General features: G+C 39.9%; 1 protein-coding gene across 6 annotated transcripts in view; it reads right to left on the bottom strand.

Moving 5' to 3' along the window:
* Window positions 1–17,432, bottom strand: part of Ankrd17 (ankyrin repeat domain 17) — a 116,494-nt gene that overhangs the window by 13,498 nt on the left and 85,564 nt on the right. For all 6 annotated transcript variants that reach the window (XM_005392762.2, XM_005392763.2, XM_005392764.2 and 3 more), the window contains 5 exons: window positions 8,429–8,600; window positions 7,158–7,605; window positions 6,118–6,273; window positions 3,659–3,808; window positions 59–1,689 (listed from right to left, as the gene is read on the bottom strand). In XM_005392762.2, the coding sequence (XP_005392819.1) occupies window positions 59–1,689; window positions 3,659–3,808; window positions 6,118–6,273; window positions 7,158–7,605; window positions 8,429–8,600 (2,557 nt within the window). The remainder of the gene's footprint in view (window positions 1–58; window positions 1,690–3,658; window positions 3,809–6,117; window positions 6,274–7,157; window positions 7,606–8,428; window positions 8,601–17,432) is intronic.

Genomic DNA, 17,432 nt, shown 5'->3' with positions numbered 1-17,432 from the left:
ACCAACAGCTTTCATCTTACTTGTGTAAAGGAGTACCAGCTAGAAAACAGAAACTCACCTGAGGGACTTGGAATGGGTCTCTGTAATGGTGGTCTAAAACCTGGAGCTTTGGAAGTATCAGACTGATGTAAAGGATCTGAATTTGGCAAATATGAGGATTTTCCTGATAGCATAGATTCTGGAGCTGACTGAGATGAAACAACAGATCCTCCCCAAAAGGCATGAGCAGAAGTAGGGTTGTTTTCAAACAATGTGCTAAAGGGCCCAAATGGTAAAGGGGCACTAAAACTGGGAGCAATAGGCTTATTTGCTGGATGTACTGAATTCTGACAAGCACTTTGTGTACTTAAGGTCGAAGGTAGCTGGACAGAGGAGGGAACACTGTGAGGTCTTTTAATGTGATTGACATTGAGGACTGCAACAGATGAATTCTGCACTGGAGCTGGATTCTTGAGAGGGGCAGCTGTGCCATGAGAGGGTGGTCTAATCGTAGGGGTTTCCATTTTAGGAGGCTGGGAGCATCCCATTTGTGTCTGAGGCATAGGGTAAGTCACTGGGGCAGTAGAAGGCACCGCCGCTGGAGCAGAACTTGTTGCTAAAGGAGGAACAGTCATTCTAACATCCAGGGGAGGAACCTGAGACTGCTGAAGAGGTGGTCTTGGCTCCTGAGAAACTGATCCTGGAGGTTGCTGCTGAGTAGAATGAACTGAGGAACTCCCAGAAGAACTGGTGCTGTTTGGAGGTCGACTGTTTGCTGTTTCTACTACTGGTGGACTACCTGCTTCCTGTTCAGAGGAAGATGCCCCTTTATTTGGAGACGCTGATCCACACTCCAAAGGGCTGTTTCTAGAAACCGCTCCTGGCTGGGCTGGTGGTGATGGGGAAGATGGGGATGATACTGGGTAGTGTTCTTTGGCAGTAGGCATAGGGTATGTGGCATTTGTGGGTGCAGTGCTATTGTTGCTTGCTGTGGTTGTGACTGTTGTGGTGGTGGCATTAGATGTCTTCACAACTGTGACAAAAAGCTGCCTTCTGACAGAAGGTGAACTTGGACTGCCATTTGTAGATGTACCAGGCACCGTTGAAGCTGATGAACTGGTTGTAGTTGTTGGACTTGAAGTTAAAGAACCTGCTGAATTCACCTGAGAACCACTGCTGTTCTGATTGCTATGGCGAGGCACCATGTGAGGCTTAGGCGAGTTTGTAGCTCTGGCAGGGCTCAAAGGCCTGACAGGAAAAGGACCCCAAGTGGATTGAGCTGGTGGAAAAGTACCTCCAAAATGGGTCATGGGCAACCTTGGTGGACGGATCTGCTGGAAAGTCTGAGCAGCAAGCAAAGCGTGTGCAAACTGGGGAGGAGGATACGCTAAGGGAAGAGAAACTGGAAAACCAGGCCTCACATTATTCACTGGGTTCTTAATGGTTTTGTGAGTGGATGCAGAAGAAATTGCAGGCACAGTGAGTGCTGTGGCAGTTTGAGATGTTGATGACAGAGCTACCGTTGTCATTTTAATTCCCATTAAGGAACTGTTAGCAGCAGTGGTGACAGGTGCTGATGACCCTATTTTGGAATTTGCTGAGGAGCTTTTCAAACGATTCTTTGGAATAAGTTCATCAATTTCTTTGTCTGGATCCTTGATCAGGGCATTGATCAACTGAGTTGCTTGTCTTGTTGATTCAGTGCCACCCCTATATGTTGACCAAAACAAACAAACAAAAAAATTAGGCCTAGTATCCCTTACCTTTTAATAATATAAAGCCTACCTTCATTCATGTGCATGTATATATGTACAGATAAATATATACAGTATAAAGACAAAATTTAAGTAGCAATCTTCTGACCATTTTGTAGATAGCCTGCAAACAAAGCTATAAACTGTCCTAAATTAACATTGCATGTATAAGGGGAATAAGTTATTTATTTTCTAAAATTCATTTTAATATTGTTTCCTTAGACTAAGAAATAATTTTCCTATTGTAAAATACATTAGTCAGGAGACCCACTACACATAAAATCATGTAGTAGCTGGGTATGGCACTGTACACATGTAATCCCAGCACTCTGGGAGGCTGAGGCAAGAAGACTGTGAGTTCAAGCCAGCCTGGTAACTTCAAGATTTAGTAAGACTTTTGACTCAAAATTCATAAGGAATGGGGATGCAGCTCAGTATGAAGCCCTGACTTGAATCTCTAGTACTCGAAGAAAGAAAAATAAGAAAATAAGAGCTTATGTAATCAATAATCAACTTAAATTGCTGATCAACACTAACAATACAAGAGGAGATGGAGCTGTACAGCTCAGTGACGGAGTGGTTTCCAACTTGCATGTGCAAGGTTGGCAGGCTCAACACCTAGCACAGCAAAAATAAAAACTTTAAATAATACAAGTACACAAGGAAGACATTACAACTGATTAAAAAAAATTATTTTATCTTAAACTTTGGTATCTGAGATGACAACATTCAACAGTAGTAATCTGTCTATTAGTAAGATAATTATAATTCCCCTAGAAGACATCTCAAAATAAGGAACACTGATAATGCCAACAAATGGCCATAATATCAAACCTTAATGCTGGATTGTCAGGAAAATATTTAAGAACAGCTATGGAGCCAGGCGTGGTGGAATATGCCTGTAATCTCAGCACTCAGGAGGCGGAGGCTGGAGGACTGCCTCAAGTTCATGTCAGCCTGAGCTACATAGTGAGACTCCATCTTCAAAAAATAAAACAAACTGGATGTAGTGACACATGCCTTTAATCCCAGCACTTGAGATACTGACATAGAAGGATCACTGCAAGTTACAGGCCAGCCTAGATTACAAAGTTGAAGGCCAGCCTGAACCACAAAGTGAGACTCTGTCTTTAAAAAAAAAAGAAAATTACATATATATATATATATATATATATATATATATATAAATCACAAAGCTAAAAATGAAGCAGTTAAGGTGGCACAGGCCTGTAATCCCAGCACTAGGGAGGTGGAGGCAGGAGAATTGCCTCAAGGTTGAGGCCAGCTTGGGCTACAAAAGTGAGACCATGTTTCTTAAAAAAAAAAATAAATAAATAAACTCACTGCTTAAAATGTGTTGGAAACCCACTTAAGTCTCCGAACATAAATTTAAGAATGTCATATGGGCCAGGTAAGAAGCACAAGCCCATAACCTCAGCCACTCAGGAGGAAGTTTAAAACTAGTGTGGATAACTTAGCAATATCCTGTCATAAAATAAAGGTAAAACAAAATGGCTGGGAATGTAGTTCCATAGTAGACTGCCTGCCTACCACGCACAGTTCAATCCCCAGCCATACCTACATAAAAAGCACACACATAAAGAGTCATTATGAACGGTGTATGTATAGAAAATATAATCTATTGTTATTACTGTTATATATACACATTTGTACAAAGTGTCTGTTGAACTCTTCAAGTGAATCTGTTTTTGAAGGTAAAAGAAAAATAAAAGCCTATTAAAGTTTTAAACACACTGTAAGACTATCAGCTAGGAGAAAACTGTGAGAGCATCTTCTTGAACATGCATAAAGTTTCCAATTGAAATAAGTACACTAAACATGAAGTTTCACTGAAAGCTCAAATGGCTGTATTTTACTAAGCTACAGTGCAATAAAAAGGAAAAACATAAGGAATAAAATTTTGCCTTATTGTTATTATCCGGTCTCCCGTCTTGTCCTTCTGCTTATCGATATCTATGTGTGCACCAGTGAACTCCCGAATAGCATTGATGTTACAGCCTCCTCTTCCAATCACTCTGGATATCACAGTTGATGGAACAGATACTTTCTTTGATCTGTTTAAAAGTTTCAAATATAAATTAGTAAAATAAGACAAATCATGAAAATCAGTTGTTAACATGAGGGGAAAGGGCATTACTAAAATGTTTTCTATAACCAGAATAAATTACTATTAAGTAAGCCTTTTCTGTCTACTCCCACTGCAAATGAAGAGACAGACAAGCAGACAGGCTTTCCCATGGGTCTCAGCTAAGACCCCATTTCTGGTAAGCACCCTTCGCCTCTCACAGTAAAGCACACACTGTGTAGAGAAGCACCATGCTAATGCAGATGCTGATGGCAGACAGGCCAGGCAAGAGTCTGCCCACATATACTGAGCACAAGACACCAAACAGGAAAACTACAGGACTGCACCATGAGTACTTTACAACCACACTGTGAAGACAGGCTGGTCAAGGATCAAATCTAACCTCAAAGAGCCAAGAAAAGCTTCTTGTAGGCTTTCAGTGTTTTACTCATTCTTTTTACAATTCTCTAATATATAATGACAAGAATAATAATAAATTTTTTTTTTTTTTTCTTTTTGGGATAGGGTCTTTTGCTACGCAATTCAGGCTGGCCTCAAGCTCACTTTGTAGCCCAGGCTGGCCTCGAACTCGCAGCAATCCTCCTGCCTCAGCCTCCCAAGAGCTGGGATTATAGGTGTGCACCACCATGCTTGGCTCTTGCACAAACTTGCCAAATAATGTTTAGTAATGTAATAAAAAAAGAAAACAGGAATTTTTTAAAAAAGCAAAATCTATCTAACACTTGCAAAGCTACATTTTAATTTTAAATACAGAAGTTCTGCAAAGGTAGCTGTTAATTCCTTACAAGTCAGTTAACACTCTAACATGGCATACAGCATGAAGGCTGTGATATGACTCAGGGGCAGTGCCTCCCCTAACATTCACAAACCCTGGAATCAGTCTCAGCACAGCAAAAAAGAAAGGTTCTCAATAAAGACAAGCAGTCAATTACACTTTATGGAACAAGTAAATTTATGTATGTATGTATTTAGTTCTCTTGTTTATTTTTCTTTTTTGACATAGGGTCTCACTATGAAGTTCGGGCTGGCCTTGAACTTGCTTATGTAGCCCAGACTGGCCTCAAAATAATGGCAATCCTCCCGACTCAGCCTCCCTAGTGCTGGAATTACTTTATGTGTTTAAAAAGGCAGATTAAATGGTCCCATTTAATTTTTTATTTTATTTTTTTTTGGTACCAGGAATCAAACTCAGGAGCTCTCGACTGCCAGGCTGGCACTATGCCACTAAATTATATTCCCGGCCCCTAAATGGTCATATTTTAATAAAGGTATATCTCTTTACATGTAAGTTTGACAATTCTCTTCCCCTCAAAGGGCATGATAATCAGCTAGTGATCATTATTCACAGATATTAAAAGTACAAAAGAAATGATACAGAATTAAGAGAATCACTTTACACCTGTAAAAAGAATGCTAATGCTGATTTCAAGCAATTTCAAGAGCGGATACATGGGAATGAGTGCAAGTATGTACAAGTAAAAAAGAGGCAGATAAAGACAGCACAGGAAGTACGGTCCAACATCCAAAGGAAAACTGTACAGTGCACTGGGGTCTTAATAGAAACAAGTGTGGTTTGATGGAGTTCTTCTTTCAAGTAAGTTTTAAAATACATTTTCTAATAAGTTCTTAAAAATAAGGCCATCAAAGGCTTAAAATTAGCTGGGTGTGGTGGTGCATGCCTGTACTCCCAGCACTCGGGAGGCTGAGGCAGGAGGATCTCTGTAAGTTTGAGACCATCCTGGGCTACAAAGTGAGCTGAAGGCCACCCTGAACTGCATAGCCAGACCCTGTCTCAAAGAGAGAGAGAGAGAGAGAGAGAGAGAGAGAGAGACAGACAGACAGACAGACAGACAGACAGACAGACAGAGACAGAGACATAAAAGAGCCTTAAAACTGGGCACATCTTTCTTAATTCTTAATGTATTAACACGTACTTTTTTTCAACTTGAAATATGGCAAGGTTGTATCTGTTGGCTAAATTCCACCTTGTACCATGTGTTAGCAGCCTTGGGAACAGAAGGAGGAATTTAATAGTGAGGTAAAAACAGTTCACTGGGACATAAGAGCACCTAAAAATGAGAAAAATATGCTTGGTGTGGTGGTGCACATCCACAATCCCCAGAAAATGGCAAGCTGAAGCAAGAACACCATAAGTATGAGGACAGCCTGGGCTAAACAGCAACACCCTGTCTTTAAAAAAAAAAAAAAAAAAAAAAAAAAAGGAGGGGGGGAGGGTAGGGGAGGGGACGGGGGAAAAGTAAGAAATGAACCACTCACCTTCTTACAACTTCCTTCCATCCTTCTTCTCTCTTTTGCCCACGCTTGGGACTTGCTACTGTTAACTTCCCATTTGGAGAGGAAAGGGGAGATGGGCCAGATTTTGTGCAAGTAGACAGAGAACTGCTGGTCCCTTCACTGATAGTCTCTGACAATCTAACAGAGAGAAAAGTACATTAAATACAGAATAGATGTAGAATTTTTAAATGGTAAAGGTAATTAATGTATTATATAATTTTATTTTTTCCCTTTGGTTAACTATATCTATTTAATTATAATAGTGAAAAATAGAATATGACCTTAAATAGAAATATGATTTAATATACTTCTATTGAAAGGATAGAGGAAAATGTTTGTTGACAGTTGTAAGAGTTAAATAGTGGATTTCTTTTTTAATAATGTAAACAAATGAGTACCTTATTTTTCACTTTTCCTCCTTGAGACAGGGTCTTACTATGTAGTTCAGGCTGGCTCGAACTCATGGTGATCCTCTTACTTCAGCTCCCCCAACAATGCTGAGATTACAGGCATGCGCCATCACACCTGCCATTTCCTCAGCATTTAGCAAATCACACACAGAGTCAACTTTAAGAAGATACTACACTGAGGACAAATTTAGCTGAGGTGAATCACAATTAGCAACCCCTGTGGCCAGATGTGGTGGCACAAGCCTGGAACTTCAGCACTAGGGAGGCTGAAACAGGAGGACTGCCACAAGTGTGAGGCTAGCCTGGGCTACATGCGAGTTCAAGGTCAGTCTGAACTGCATGACAGTTTGTCTCACAGACAAAACTCTGTGAAATTACAATCAGTACTCTTCATAAGTTAAGTTTAAGAATCAAAAATAAATTACCTATGTAGTAAAAGTAACTTGATTTCTCATTAAAATCTAAAAAAATAGCTTATTTTTCACTTGAAAGTGAACCTTCCTTAGCATAAAAAACACAGTTTTGAAAGTTATTTCACTTGTTTTATGGTAGGTTAGTAAGTGGTGTTTATGACGGCACTATAAAACAGTAAATATAAAAAGTGGAACTAACTTTATTGAAGCCTTGCCAGAAACAGACTTCCTTTCCTCCTTGGGAAACGTGACCAGCACAGACGGTTGCTTCTTGCTGGCCGCAGGGGCAGTGGCCACAGCTGGTGAGTGATTGTCGCTCTTCAGGCTGCTGTTGCTGTTACTGCTCTCATCACTGCAGCTGGAGATCCTCATGTTGTCACTGTCGCCACTCTCACTAGTGCTGCTGCTCTTGGACTCTCCGTTCACCTTCTCTGGCTGACTATATGAAATTGGTAGTGGATCATCAAATATAATCTGAACGTTTTCTGTGGTAATTTTATTTTTCCTGTTTTTCCTCTTTGAACTGGTTGTAGTTATGGTATTATTTCTTTTACCATGGGAACCTGCCAGAGTTGTCCAGGTTGCAGATATACCTATGGTTGTAGTGGTTGTGGCACTTGGAGGCTCTGTCAAGACTTCGGGCTCTTCTGTAAAAGTAGCAATCTTAATTAGCAAATCCTAGTCAGCTTTAAGCACTTGACAAGAAACAAACAAAACAAAAATAACCCTCCAGAATTCATGGACAATGAGGTAGATACAAACTGATTTGTATCACCAGGAACTATTAAAAGTATAACAGGTAAAGAGTATTTTGAGGACAATTTGGGAAATATCAGCATGTGCCCTGTATTATGCATTATTAAATCTCCTATGTAAAATAATTCTTTTTCTGAGAAATATACACTCAAGTATAAATAGGTGAATTCAAACAGTGTATCCAGCTTACAGGCACACTGCTCCAAGAAAAGAGAACACAGATAAAACACATGCAGCAAAATGTTTTAAGGATCTATTTGACAGCTGTGTGGTGGTGTACACCTGTAATCCTAGTACTTGTAAGGCTGAGGCAGGAGGATCACCAAAAGTTTGAGGCCAGCCTAAAGTATATTTTGTTTCTTCTAACCCTGTGTCAACAAAAAAAAAAAAAAAAAAAAAAAAAAAAAAAGGGAAACCAGGGGTGGTGGTGTACACCTGTGTCCCAGGTACCCTGAAGAATGAGGGGAACAGGGTCACTTGCCCACAGGAGTTAGAGATGAGCCTGGGCAGAATAAGAACAGCACAGCTCTACATGTAAGGAAGTATTGAGTGGATAAATAACCCAAATAAAATGCTGGAGGAAGGAAAAAAGCACGTAATATCTTAAGGGTTCAGTAACTTAAAGCTCTGTTAAGTGACTGAAACTTAAGTAAATACAATTTCTACTAGAATGTATTACATGCTACAAATTAGATGCCTGTTTACAGAAAATACCTTCAGCTTTAAGCTTTTCTTTTTCTTGAGCAGCTTGGAGTTCGAAGTTCTCTTTATTTTTAGCTTCAATTTCTTCTAATTTTCTTCGTTGCTCTTCCTTTTTCTTTCTTCTCTTCTCTTTTCTCTTTTCTCTTTTGGCAGCCAACGCCAGCCTCCGGCTTTCTTCTCTTAACTGTTAAAACAAATGAAACAGAAAACAGACATGTAAGGTGAGGCTGGAGCAGGAGGCTCTCAAGTTCCACCACCATGTGGGGAACTTAGCACAGACCTCTGTACCAAAATAAAAAAAAGACTGAGGATGTAGCTGAGCGTGAAAGCCCTAAGTTTCATCCCTAGCACTGGGGAAAAAAACAAAAACACAAATGTAACACTGGAATTTTTTTTGTTTTGTATTTTTGAGACAGGCTCTTGCTGAATAGTTCAGTCAGCTCCTGAACTAACTATATAGCCCAGGCTGGCCTCAAACTTGTGACAATCCTCTTGTCTCAGCCTCCCGAGTGCTGGAATTACAGGTGTGCACCTTAAGGCCCGGCTGTAACACTGGAATTTACTGTGCAGAAAAAGTTGTCACATAATGTCATTTTTATTATGTGGACCAGAACATTATAACATACTAAGGTATCTAACTCAATTCATTGTTTTAGATCATACTCAAACCTCTCTAAAGAGACAGTAATATTTTTTAAATAGGAAGATCAGATCAAAGACTTTTTGGAGACAGGGTCTTGCTATGTAGTCCAGGGTGGCCTTAAACTAATGCGAATCCTCCTGTCTCAGCCTCCCAAGTGCTGGGATTACAGGCATGTACCACCATGCCAGGCTCTACAGATAAAAAGATATTTTAATATGGGTGAATGATAAACAGATACATACTGTAGCTCTATAATCACTGTATTCTATTGTATTGTAGCTCTATGATCTATAATCAAGTAACACAGGTACAGTTTTTGTTCATTAATTTAGCAAAATTAAAGACATCACAGAAAGAATGGACATCACATATTAGCAAAAGTTGGAAAAAATTAGTTCTATACTTTTATGAGTAAAATTACTGGCATTTTAGGAAATTTTAAAGCCTCCAATAAAAAACTATGAACTGCTTATCCTAAGAAGTCATTCTATAAAATGGTGATCTAATTGGGGAGTTGCTAAACTGATTATAATAGTGGTAAATGGAAATAAAGTAGTGATTAATGGGAGGGGATGGACAAATCACCAACAGTGTGCACTTACAGAGTACTCAGCAGTATTTTAAAGGATTATAAACAAGTACATGAGAATTGTTCACAGTTTAACATTTGTTTGGGGGTTGAGAAGGCATACAGTATACTAGTAATCTAATTTACAGAGGAAGGGAACCTTTTAATGGTGTCAATTTGTAGAAGTATAAGGGAAAGTCTCAGAAGTTAAAATGAAAGACTTTTTTTTGGTAGTTAAGGACTAACCCAGGGCCTCATGCATGCTACCAAGCATTTTATCACTGAACAATACTCTCAACCCTTTTTAAGTTGTATTTTGAGACAGTCACCCTAAATTGAACATGCTAGCCTGAAACATGTGATCTCCAAGTAGCTGGGATTACCAAACCCAGCTACAAATAAAAAGACTATAATTACTGCTTCTGGGGTGGAGAGGCAGGCAAGATGGTGATCTTCAATTTTACTTTACTTATTAATTACATATTGTTTCTACTGGTTGAAGTGAATACATTAGTTTCAGAGTTAAAAAAATTAAGAATATATTTAAAAGTTCAATAACATCTCAAAAGAAGCTACATATGTATATTTCTGAGACAGTCTCACTGTGTAGTTCAGAGTGGCCTTGAACTCACTATGTAGTCCAATAACATCTCAAAAGAAGCTACGTATGTATATTTCTGAGACAGTCTCACTGTGTATTTCAGGGTGGCCTTGAACTAGAGCCTCACCTTGCTCAGTGCTGTGATTACAGATATGCATCACCACATCAGGCACACGAAAAAGTCTGGCTTCCTTTTTCAAGACTTTTGCTAGACACTCTGTCCTGCCTTTTCAAATTATCCTTTTGTTACCGGGTGCCTAAAAAAGGTCTGGCTCACCTGGGACACTGTTGAAGCCTGAAGGAATGTACTACAATTAGAGTAACCCCAGTTCCTGGAAAGGGTAGCCTGGTGAAGAGACTGGAAGACTGGCACTGTCTAGGGCAGGTTGACTAAAGGGAAAGAATTTATCTGACATTAAGGGTACAAACCATGTTTGTACAGTATCCCGCAGAAATCTGTTGGTCCCCCTGAACAACACAAGCTCCAGTAGGATTCAGAAGGAAGGGTGGGACAGGGACTGACCTTTCCCCAGTACCTCCCAGTAGGAATGGAGTCCCTGCCCACTGGTGAGTCGGAAAGAAGAAACTGCACACTGTGCGCTTAGCTCAGTCTAACCCAGGAGTGAAGCGCCTGTCCTCAGAAAATATGTTTCCTCTGCCCAAGCTCCAGTGAGGTGCTCTGTTTTTCCTGTCTGACTTTATGGTATCAGTAAGTGTGAGGGAGTGTAAGGCTGTGCACAAACCACCACTATCAAAGCAAAGCCACCATGGCTCTACTACATGGTAAGCTTTCCCACTGGGAATTTAGAATGGAACTGGCATTTGCCTGTATCATATCTGTATGGATAGAAATGTCTTGATAAAGGAACAAGAAACATTTAGGGGAAATCAATATTGCAAATGATGTGAGTCTCTTGGTACTGGATTTGTCTACTTGTCCAATGTTAGGAGCTAATTGTATGTAATCTTGAAGGGGAGAAGGCTTTTTTAAAAATAGAAGAATTTGTTGGGTATGGTATAGCTAGGTAGTTGAGTCCCACCACCAGAAAAGCATGAAAGAAAAAAAGACTTTTGTTTTGAGATGAAGTTTCCCTTTGCTGCCCAACCTCAACTTGAAAACCTGGGCTCAAATGATCCTTTTGCCCTAGTCTCCCCAGCGACTGGGACTAAGTAAGGCATGCACCACAATGCCAGGAATTTAAATCACACCAGGGGTTCTAGGAAAGTCGCGAACAGTATGTGTCTTAAGGTGCAGTCTCAGGGCTTCAATATTTCAACCTGTTAGGGGCAGGGGTTGGTCTGTGGCAGTGGTAACTGGAGCTTGGACTATCATATTATATAGTTTAGCCTTTAGCCCTAAATGTAACTAGGAATTTACTTCTGTTTCTGAAGTTTTAGGTTTGTTTTTTTTTTTCCTTGGTGTGTGTGTGTTACTAGCGATTGAAGTCTCGGCACTGCACACACTAGGCAAGCACTCTTCTCAGTGAGTTACAACTCAAGTGTTTTTGGGGTTTTTTTTTTTTGGTGAGACAGGGTTTTTGGGTTTTGTTTTTTTTTTTGTGAGACAGGGTCTTGCTATTATGTAGCTCAGGCCGGCCTCATACTTGTGATCCTTCTGCCTTGGCTTCTGGAGTGCTGGGATGACAGGCACGTGTCACCAGGCCTGGCCATTTTAAATTTCCCATGCTAACCTGACCTCAAATTTTTAATCCCTCATGGCTCAGCTTCCGCCAAACTGGGATTAGAGGTGTGTGTGACCATGCCCATCTTAAGGTTTAAACTTTTAATTTAACGTTTAAGGTTAAAATTTTTAAAGCTGATGTTTTGATAATCTGGTTGACTTACCAGTCTGTTCCTCAGTGAGCCCCAGCCCCAGCCCTGCACTAATTTAACAGTGGACTGAACCCAGGGCCTTCACATCTAGCTCCTCTCCCTCCTGTCCCTTTGAGACAGTGTCTCACTAAATCCCTAAACTGCTCACTCTGGTAACTTTTCTTCCTCTTGTGTCAGCCTCCCAATGTGCTGGGATTATAAATGTGCACCACCATGCAGTGAGCGCAAGCCTGAAATCTCAGCCAGCCTCCGTTACCTAGTGAGTTCAAGACCAGCCCGTATTATATAGTGAGATCCTGTCTCTAATCTGGTTTATTTTACTAACGCTTGGAATTAGTAGTAATTGTAACAGAAATTGAGAGGTTCAAGAAAAACTTTCTTGAGGGAGATCTCAGATTATGACTACAAAGGAATCCAAGTTTATAAGGCATGGAGCTCTCTAAAACCAAAGAGAAGACAGGCATGGTGGTATGCACCTATAACCCCAGCATTCTGAGAGGCTGGCTGGGAATGGAGCTCAAAATCCCCAGGAGAACAATAAATAATAAATAAGCAAATATAAAAAAGTAAAAACCAAGCAACACCCCTCCGATTATTAAAGTACACTTTTAGATATGTCTGGGTGGCTCCAGGAGGCTTGACCTGGGTGCTTGTACAGTATCTGGTCTCCTAGAATTAAGATAAAAGTGTAGCTGGCCCACACCTGTACCAACAATGCTGGAGGCTGAGGCAAGAGACCTTTGGGCCCCAGTTCACAGCTAAGCCATACAACACAGGGAGTCCCTGTGTCTTTAAGAAGGCGATATGGGCTGTGTGTATGCATGGAATGTGGAGAGGCCGCTTAGAGGGACAGCAGAGCCCTGGCCACCATTTTGCGCACTAAGAGGAGGAGGAAGCAGCAGCAGCAGAGGCAGCAGGAGAGAGGTGCTGACAACTGACAGGAGATCCCAGAACAAGCAGATAGATGGGAGCAGAATCCCTGAAGATTGCAGAGTCTACAGGAGCCAGAAAACAAGGTTCAGTCGCACCCACTCCTTCTTGTCCTTCTTGCAGGCCTCTGCCCACAGCACATCTCACTCCTCGGGGAAGCACTACATGTGAGCTCAGGTGGGGCAGGAGGCTCTGAGGAGGAGAGGACTTGGAGACCAATCACTGTGGAGTAAGGTGAAGCACTAACTCAACCTGTCATTAACAACTGAGGGCTCAGGACCTAAATATGTAAAAGCCTTAATATTCCACACACTGTTCTAAGTTAATTTCTGTTTTTAAAATTATGAACAAAAGTTTTATTTTTTTGCAGTGTTGGGGACTGAACCCAGAGTTTTATAAACAAGTGCTCTATCACTTAACTGTATCTTCATTCCCAAGAGTTTTATTTTGATTCATGGTTCCAGATCATGAATCAAGAGTGGGCACATCTGTGGCCTTTTTTGAGGAGAGGGTCATCTTTTTCCTGTTCATTGGTGCAGAGCATAATGTGGTGAGAACAGGGATACTTGTTCTAAGTTACCTGACTACACTAACTCTAATGGATGTAGGGAAGGGAGCCAAAAATTAAATCAAAAGACAGAGACATCAAGATTTCATTTCTGAATAAAGAATTGTGACCAAAAGAAGGGAGAAGGCGCCAATAAAAATTTATTTGTAACTTGCTACATGCTAGGCATGGATAAAATACCACTGCCTTGAGGTTTGTATGTAGTTGGGGAGAGGGGAACGTTCAGAGGATAAACATAATAAATAGTCATCAGGGGTGCCAGCACCCTTGAGGATAACAAACCCATAGGTCCCCAAGTCCCCTAAACAAGATGGTACACTTTCTACACCTGCATGCTTTAAATCATCTGTAGAAAACTTAAGAGTACCTAAGATTGTGAACAGTTGTTATGCTATAGCTGGGGGAATATAACGACAAGAAAATATCTGTACATATTCAGTTACAGATGCAACAACTTTTCTAGATATTTTTTCAACTGCAGTTTGGTTGAATTCATAGATACAAGATTTTATACATTAAATCATTTGTTAAAAGGTACAAAGTAGAAAAGGAAAATGATAGCAGGATATGTGTATGTGGACAGGTGGGTGGTCTTGATTTTAAATAGGGTGATGATCAATGTAACGTACAGCTAAGAAAACATAAACATTTAAGTATTTCAGGAAAAGAATAGGACAAACCTGTGAGGCAATATTGTGGCACAAACGAACTAGTATAGTTGAAAAGTGCAGAAAATGAGTTTCAGGGAAAGTAACAGGAGACTCAATCACTTTTTTTGTTTGTTTGTTTTTTTCTGGTACCAGGAATTGAACTCATGATGTCACGCTCACCAGGCAGGCGCTGTGCTGCTGAGCTAAATCCCCTGCCCTCTCAATCACTTTTTAAGGTATGGAAGGGCTCTTAATAAGACTTACTTTCCACTTGGAAGGGAAGTGACTACCAATTTACAAAAAGAATATACTTGTGAACAGTGAGACTTTCAGTGTCTTTGAATGACCTGTGCAGTAATTCAGTAAGAGGTCATATTAATGGTTTGAAGCATGGTGGGAAGTAATAAAAACTGATCAGGATTCTATATACAATTATAGGCACATGTCATAAGATATTCTAACATAACAGTGGATAGAGAGGAATTAGGGATGATTTCAAGGTTTTTCGCCTGCGCAATTAGAAGGTAAAGAGTTATAGGTTTAGAGAGACGAAGAGTCCACATTTCTATATATAGATTATGTCAAGTAAGGTATTCAAATGCACATATTGAATAGCTAGTTGGGCATCTGAGGCTACAGTTTAGAGAAGATGTCTGGATTTGAGGTACAAATGTAATATCAACTGGTGTATAAAGTCAGAAATCAGAATGAGACCAGCGGATAAGGAAGATAATTGTCAAAAAGGCCAAGAGCCTCTTCAACTAAGAGAGAAGGGAAAAAGGAAGAGCCAGTAAGGCAGACACAGAAGGAACATCCAGACAGGCAGGTGAAAAGTATGGAAGTGAAGTAAAAAAGAGTGTATCAAATGTTAGCACCAGTAAGGTCAGGATGAAGAAGTAACCATTACAATTTGCCTACATGAAAGTCATTGTGGACCACAAATACAGGCATAATGGCTGTAGTTGTGGGATACAGAGAACCTAGCAGGACAGATTTCAGAGAAAGAGTTGAAAATAGCCAAAATAGGTAAGTCTCTAGAAGAATGTTGCTAAAAAGGGGAGCACAGAAATGGGTCACTAGCTTAAAGTTTGAGACAAGGAGTTTGGAGGCGTCAAAAGAAGTTTTAATGAATGAATGAATGGTTTCCTAAGATTGCAGACTATGTTGATAACAGGAGATAGGGAAATTTATACAGGAAAAAAGAGAACTGCTACAACAATGTTGGTGAGTCAGAGCAGTCAAGTAGGATTCAGTAAACAAATGGAAGGACTAGTTAGCAAAAGTTTATCTAGTTGCTGGCAGGAAATATATGGGTGTAGGTATTAATGAGTTGATATATGGAGTGGAAAAAGACTGCAAACTTACTAGGGGAATATAGTGTTCCAAAACTGGTCAGCATTTCAGGGCTAAGAAAATGCAACAGTCATCCTTTGGTATCTCTGGGATCCTGGATCCAGGACCTCCTTAGATACCAAAATTCTTGGATATTCTAGTCCCTTCTATAAAATTGCCTGGTATTTACTACAAAGAGTTGTAACCATTACAGTATCATTTAGGGAATAATGACAAAGAGTAATAATGAGTCTACACAAGTTCAGTACATGTACTTTTTTTTTACCCCCCAAGAATTTTCACTCCATGGTTTGGTGACTCCTTGGATGTGGAACCCACAGAGCACCGACTAACTGTAAGACCACCACTCCATCCACGATGAGATTCACGGCTACACAGTCACAGTGAGTGTTGTCAAGGCTGAGTGTTAGTTCTCATGTAGTTATTGGGATACTAGCTAACAATAAGGAGAAAGAAGCCAGACATGATGGTGCACGCCTATAATTCTAGTTTTTTGGGAGGCTCAGGAGGACGATCACAAGTTTGGGCTGGCAACTCAGCGAGAACCTGTCTCAAAATAAAAAATAAACAGGGTTGGAGAGTTAAATCCCCAATCAATCAGTGAGAGAAGCAGGAAAGGATGGAGCAAGAGAAAGGGATAAGGAAAAGTGAAAGGACAATATGATACAAATGGACCTTACTGGCTGGCAGTGTCAGCAGCACCCTGGAGGTGGATTGTAGAGGGAGTAAAGCAAGAAAGACTGGAGGTGAGGAGCAGAGAATGGAATATGCATAACAAAGATTTTACTGTAGGTGTATTAAAAATATGCTGTAGATAGTTCCCTTTAAAAGGTTATGAAAACCGACAAAGGAGGACAAAAAACTTGAGTACTGAGCTGAAAAGAGGAAGATCAATAGCCAAGAATATAACCTGGTTAATGTTCTAAAAGGAAGCAATTAATTATAAGGACTCCACAGCTCATATAGATGCAATATCCTTAGAGCAGGGAATCTACCACACTAAATGCTCATGAGGTAAGTGTTTTTTTTGTTTTTTGTTTTTTACTACACAGTTCAGGCTGGCCTCAAACTCACAGCAATACTCCTGCAACCATCTCCCAAGTGCTGGCATTACAGGTGTACAGCACACCCAGTGGAAATATTTTTATATATGGAGTAAGTTAACCAAGAACCTCAATTTAAACCAACCAAGACCAACTCCAATGTTCCTAAATGATAAATTCTGGAACCACAAAGTGCCCCAAAAGTACATAATGCTTAGCTATAAATGGTAATTTAAAAATAGTGACCCAAATCTTTAGATCCCAACCTAATAATATTTTGAAGAGAAGTAATATTAGAAATTAGAAATACTGTTTCTGGAGTTCAGAAAGGAAGCTCCATCACGAGGCAGAAGTATGTATCTGTAACACCCCACTCAAAACTGTCAACAAACATGTACAACATAGGTAGAAGAATCAAATTAGGGTTCATTAATTTATACTTAAGAAATCTTTGTGAACTTTTACCCTAAAAATAAGAGCACCAAAATATAAAAAACCTCAAACAAAAGAACAAAAGCCCTTAAATACAATGTTACTATGCAATATTCTGCATTATACAAAATCACTATCAATTAACAATATCCATTAGTTATCAAAAAAGGAAATGCAAGTAATATAATGTGTTTGTATGATTCCAGCTTTGAAAAAAACAAACCAACACAATGTGGATATTTACTCACTCAACAAGTATTTATGGAGTGCTTACTATGCTATTCACCTTTAAGTAAAATATAGTGTTTGGAATGTTAGGAAGTAAAGCAGAAGGAAAAAGGCAGGCATGGTGGCATGTTCCTGTAATCCCAGCACTCTAAGGCTGAGCCTGAAGA

This window comes from Chinchilla lanigera, unplaced genomic scaffold (assembly GCF_000276665.1).
Source record: "Chinchilla lanigera isolate Chin_1 unplaced genomic scaffold, ChiLan1.0 scaffold00046, whole genome shotgun sequence".
Classification (NCBI taxonomy): Eukaryota; Metazoa; Chordata; class Mammalia; order Rodentia; family Chinchillidae; genus Chinchilla; species Chinchilla lanigera.
The sequence above is the reverse complement of the archived record's forward strand: the minus strand, read 5'-3'. Positions and strand labels throughout refer to the sequence as shown.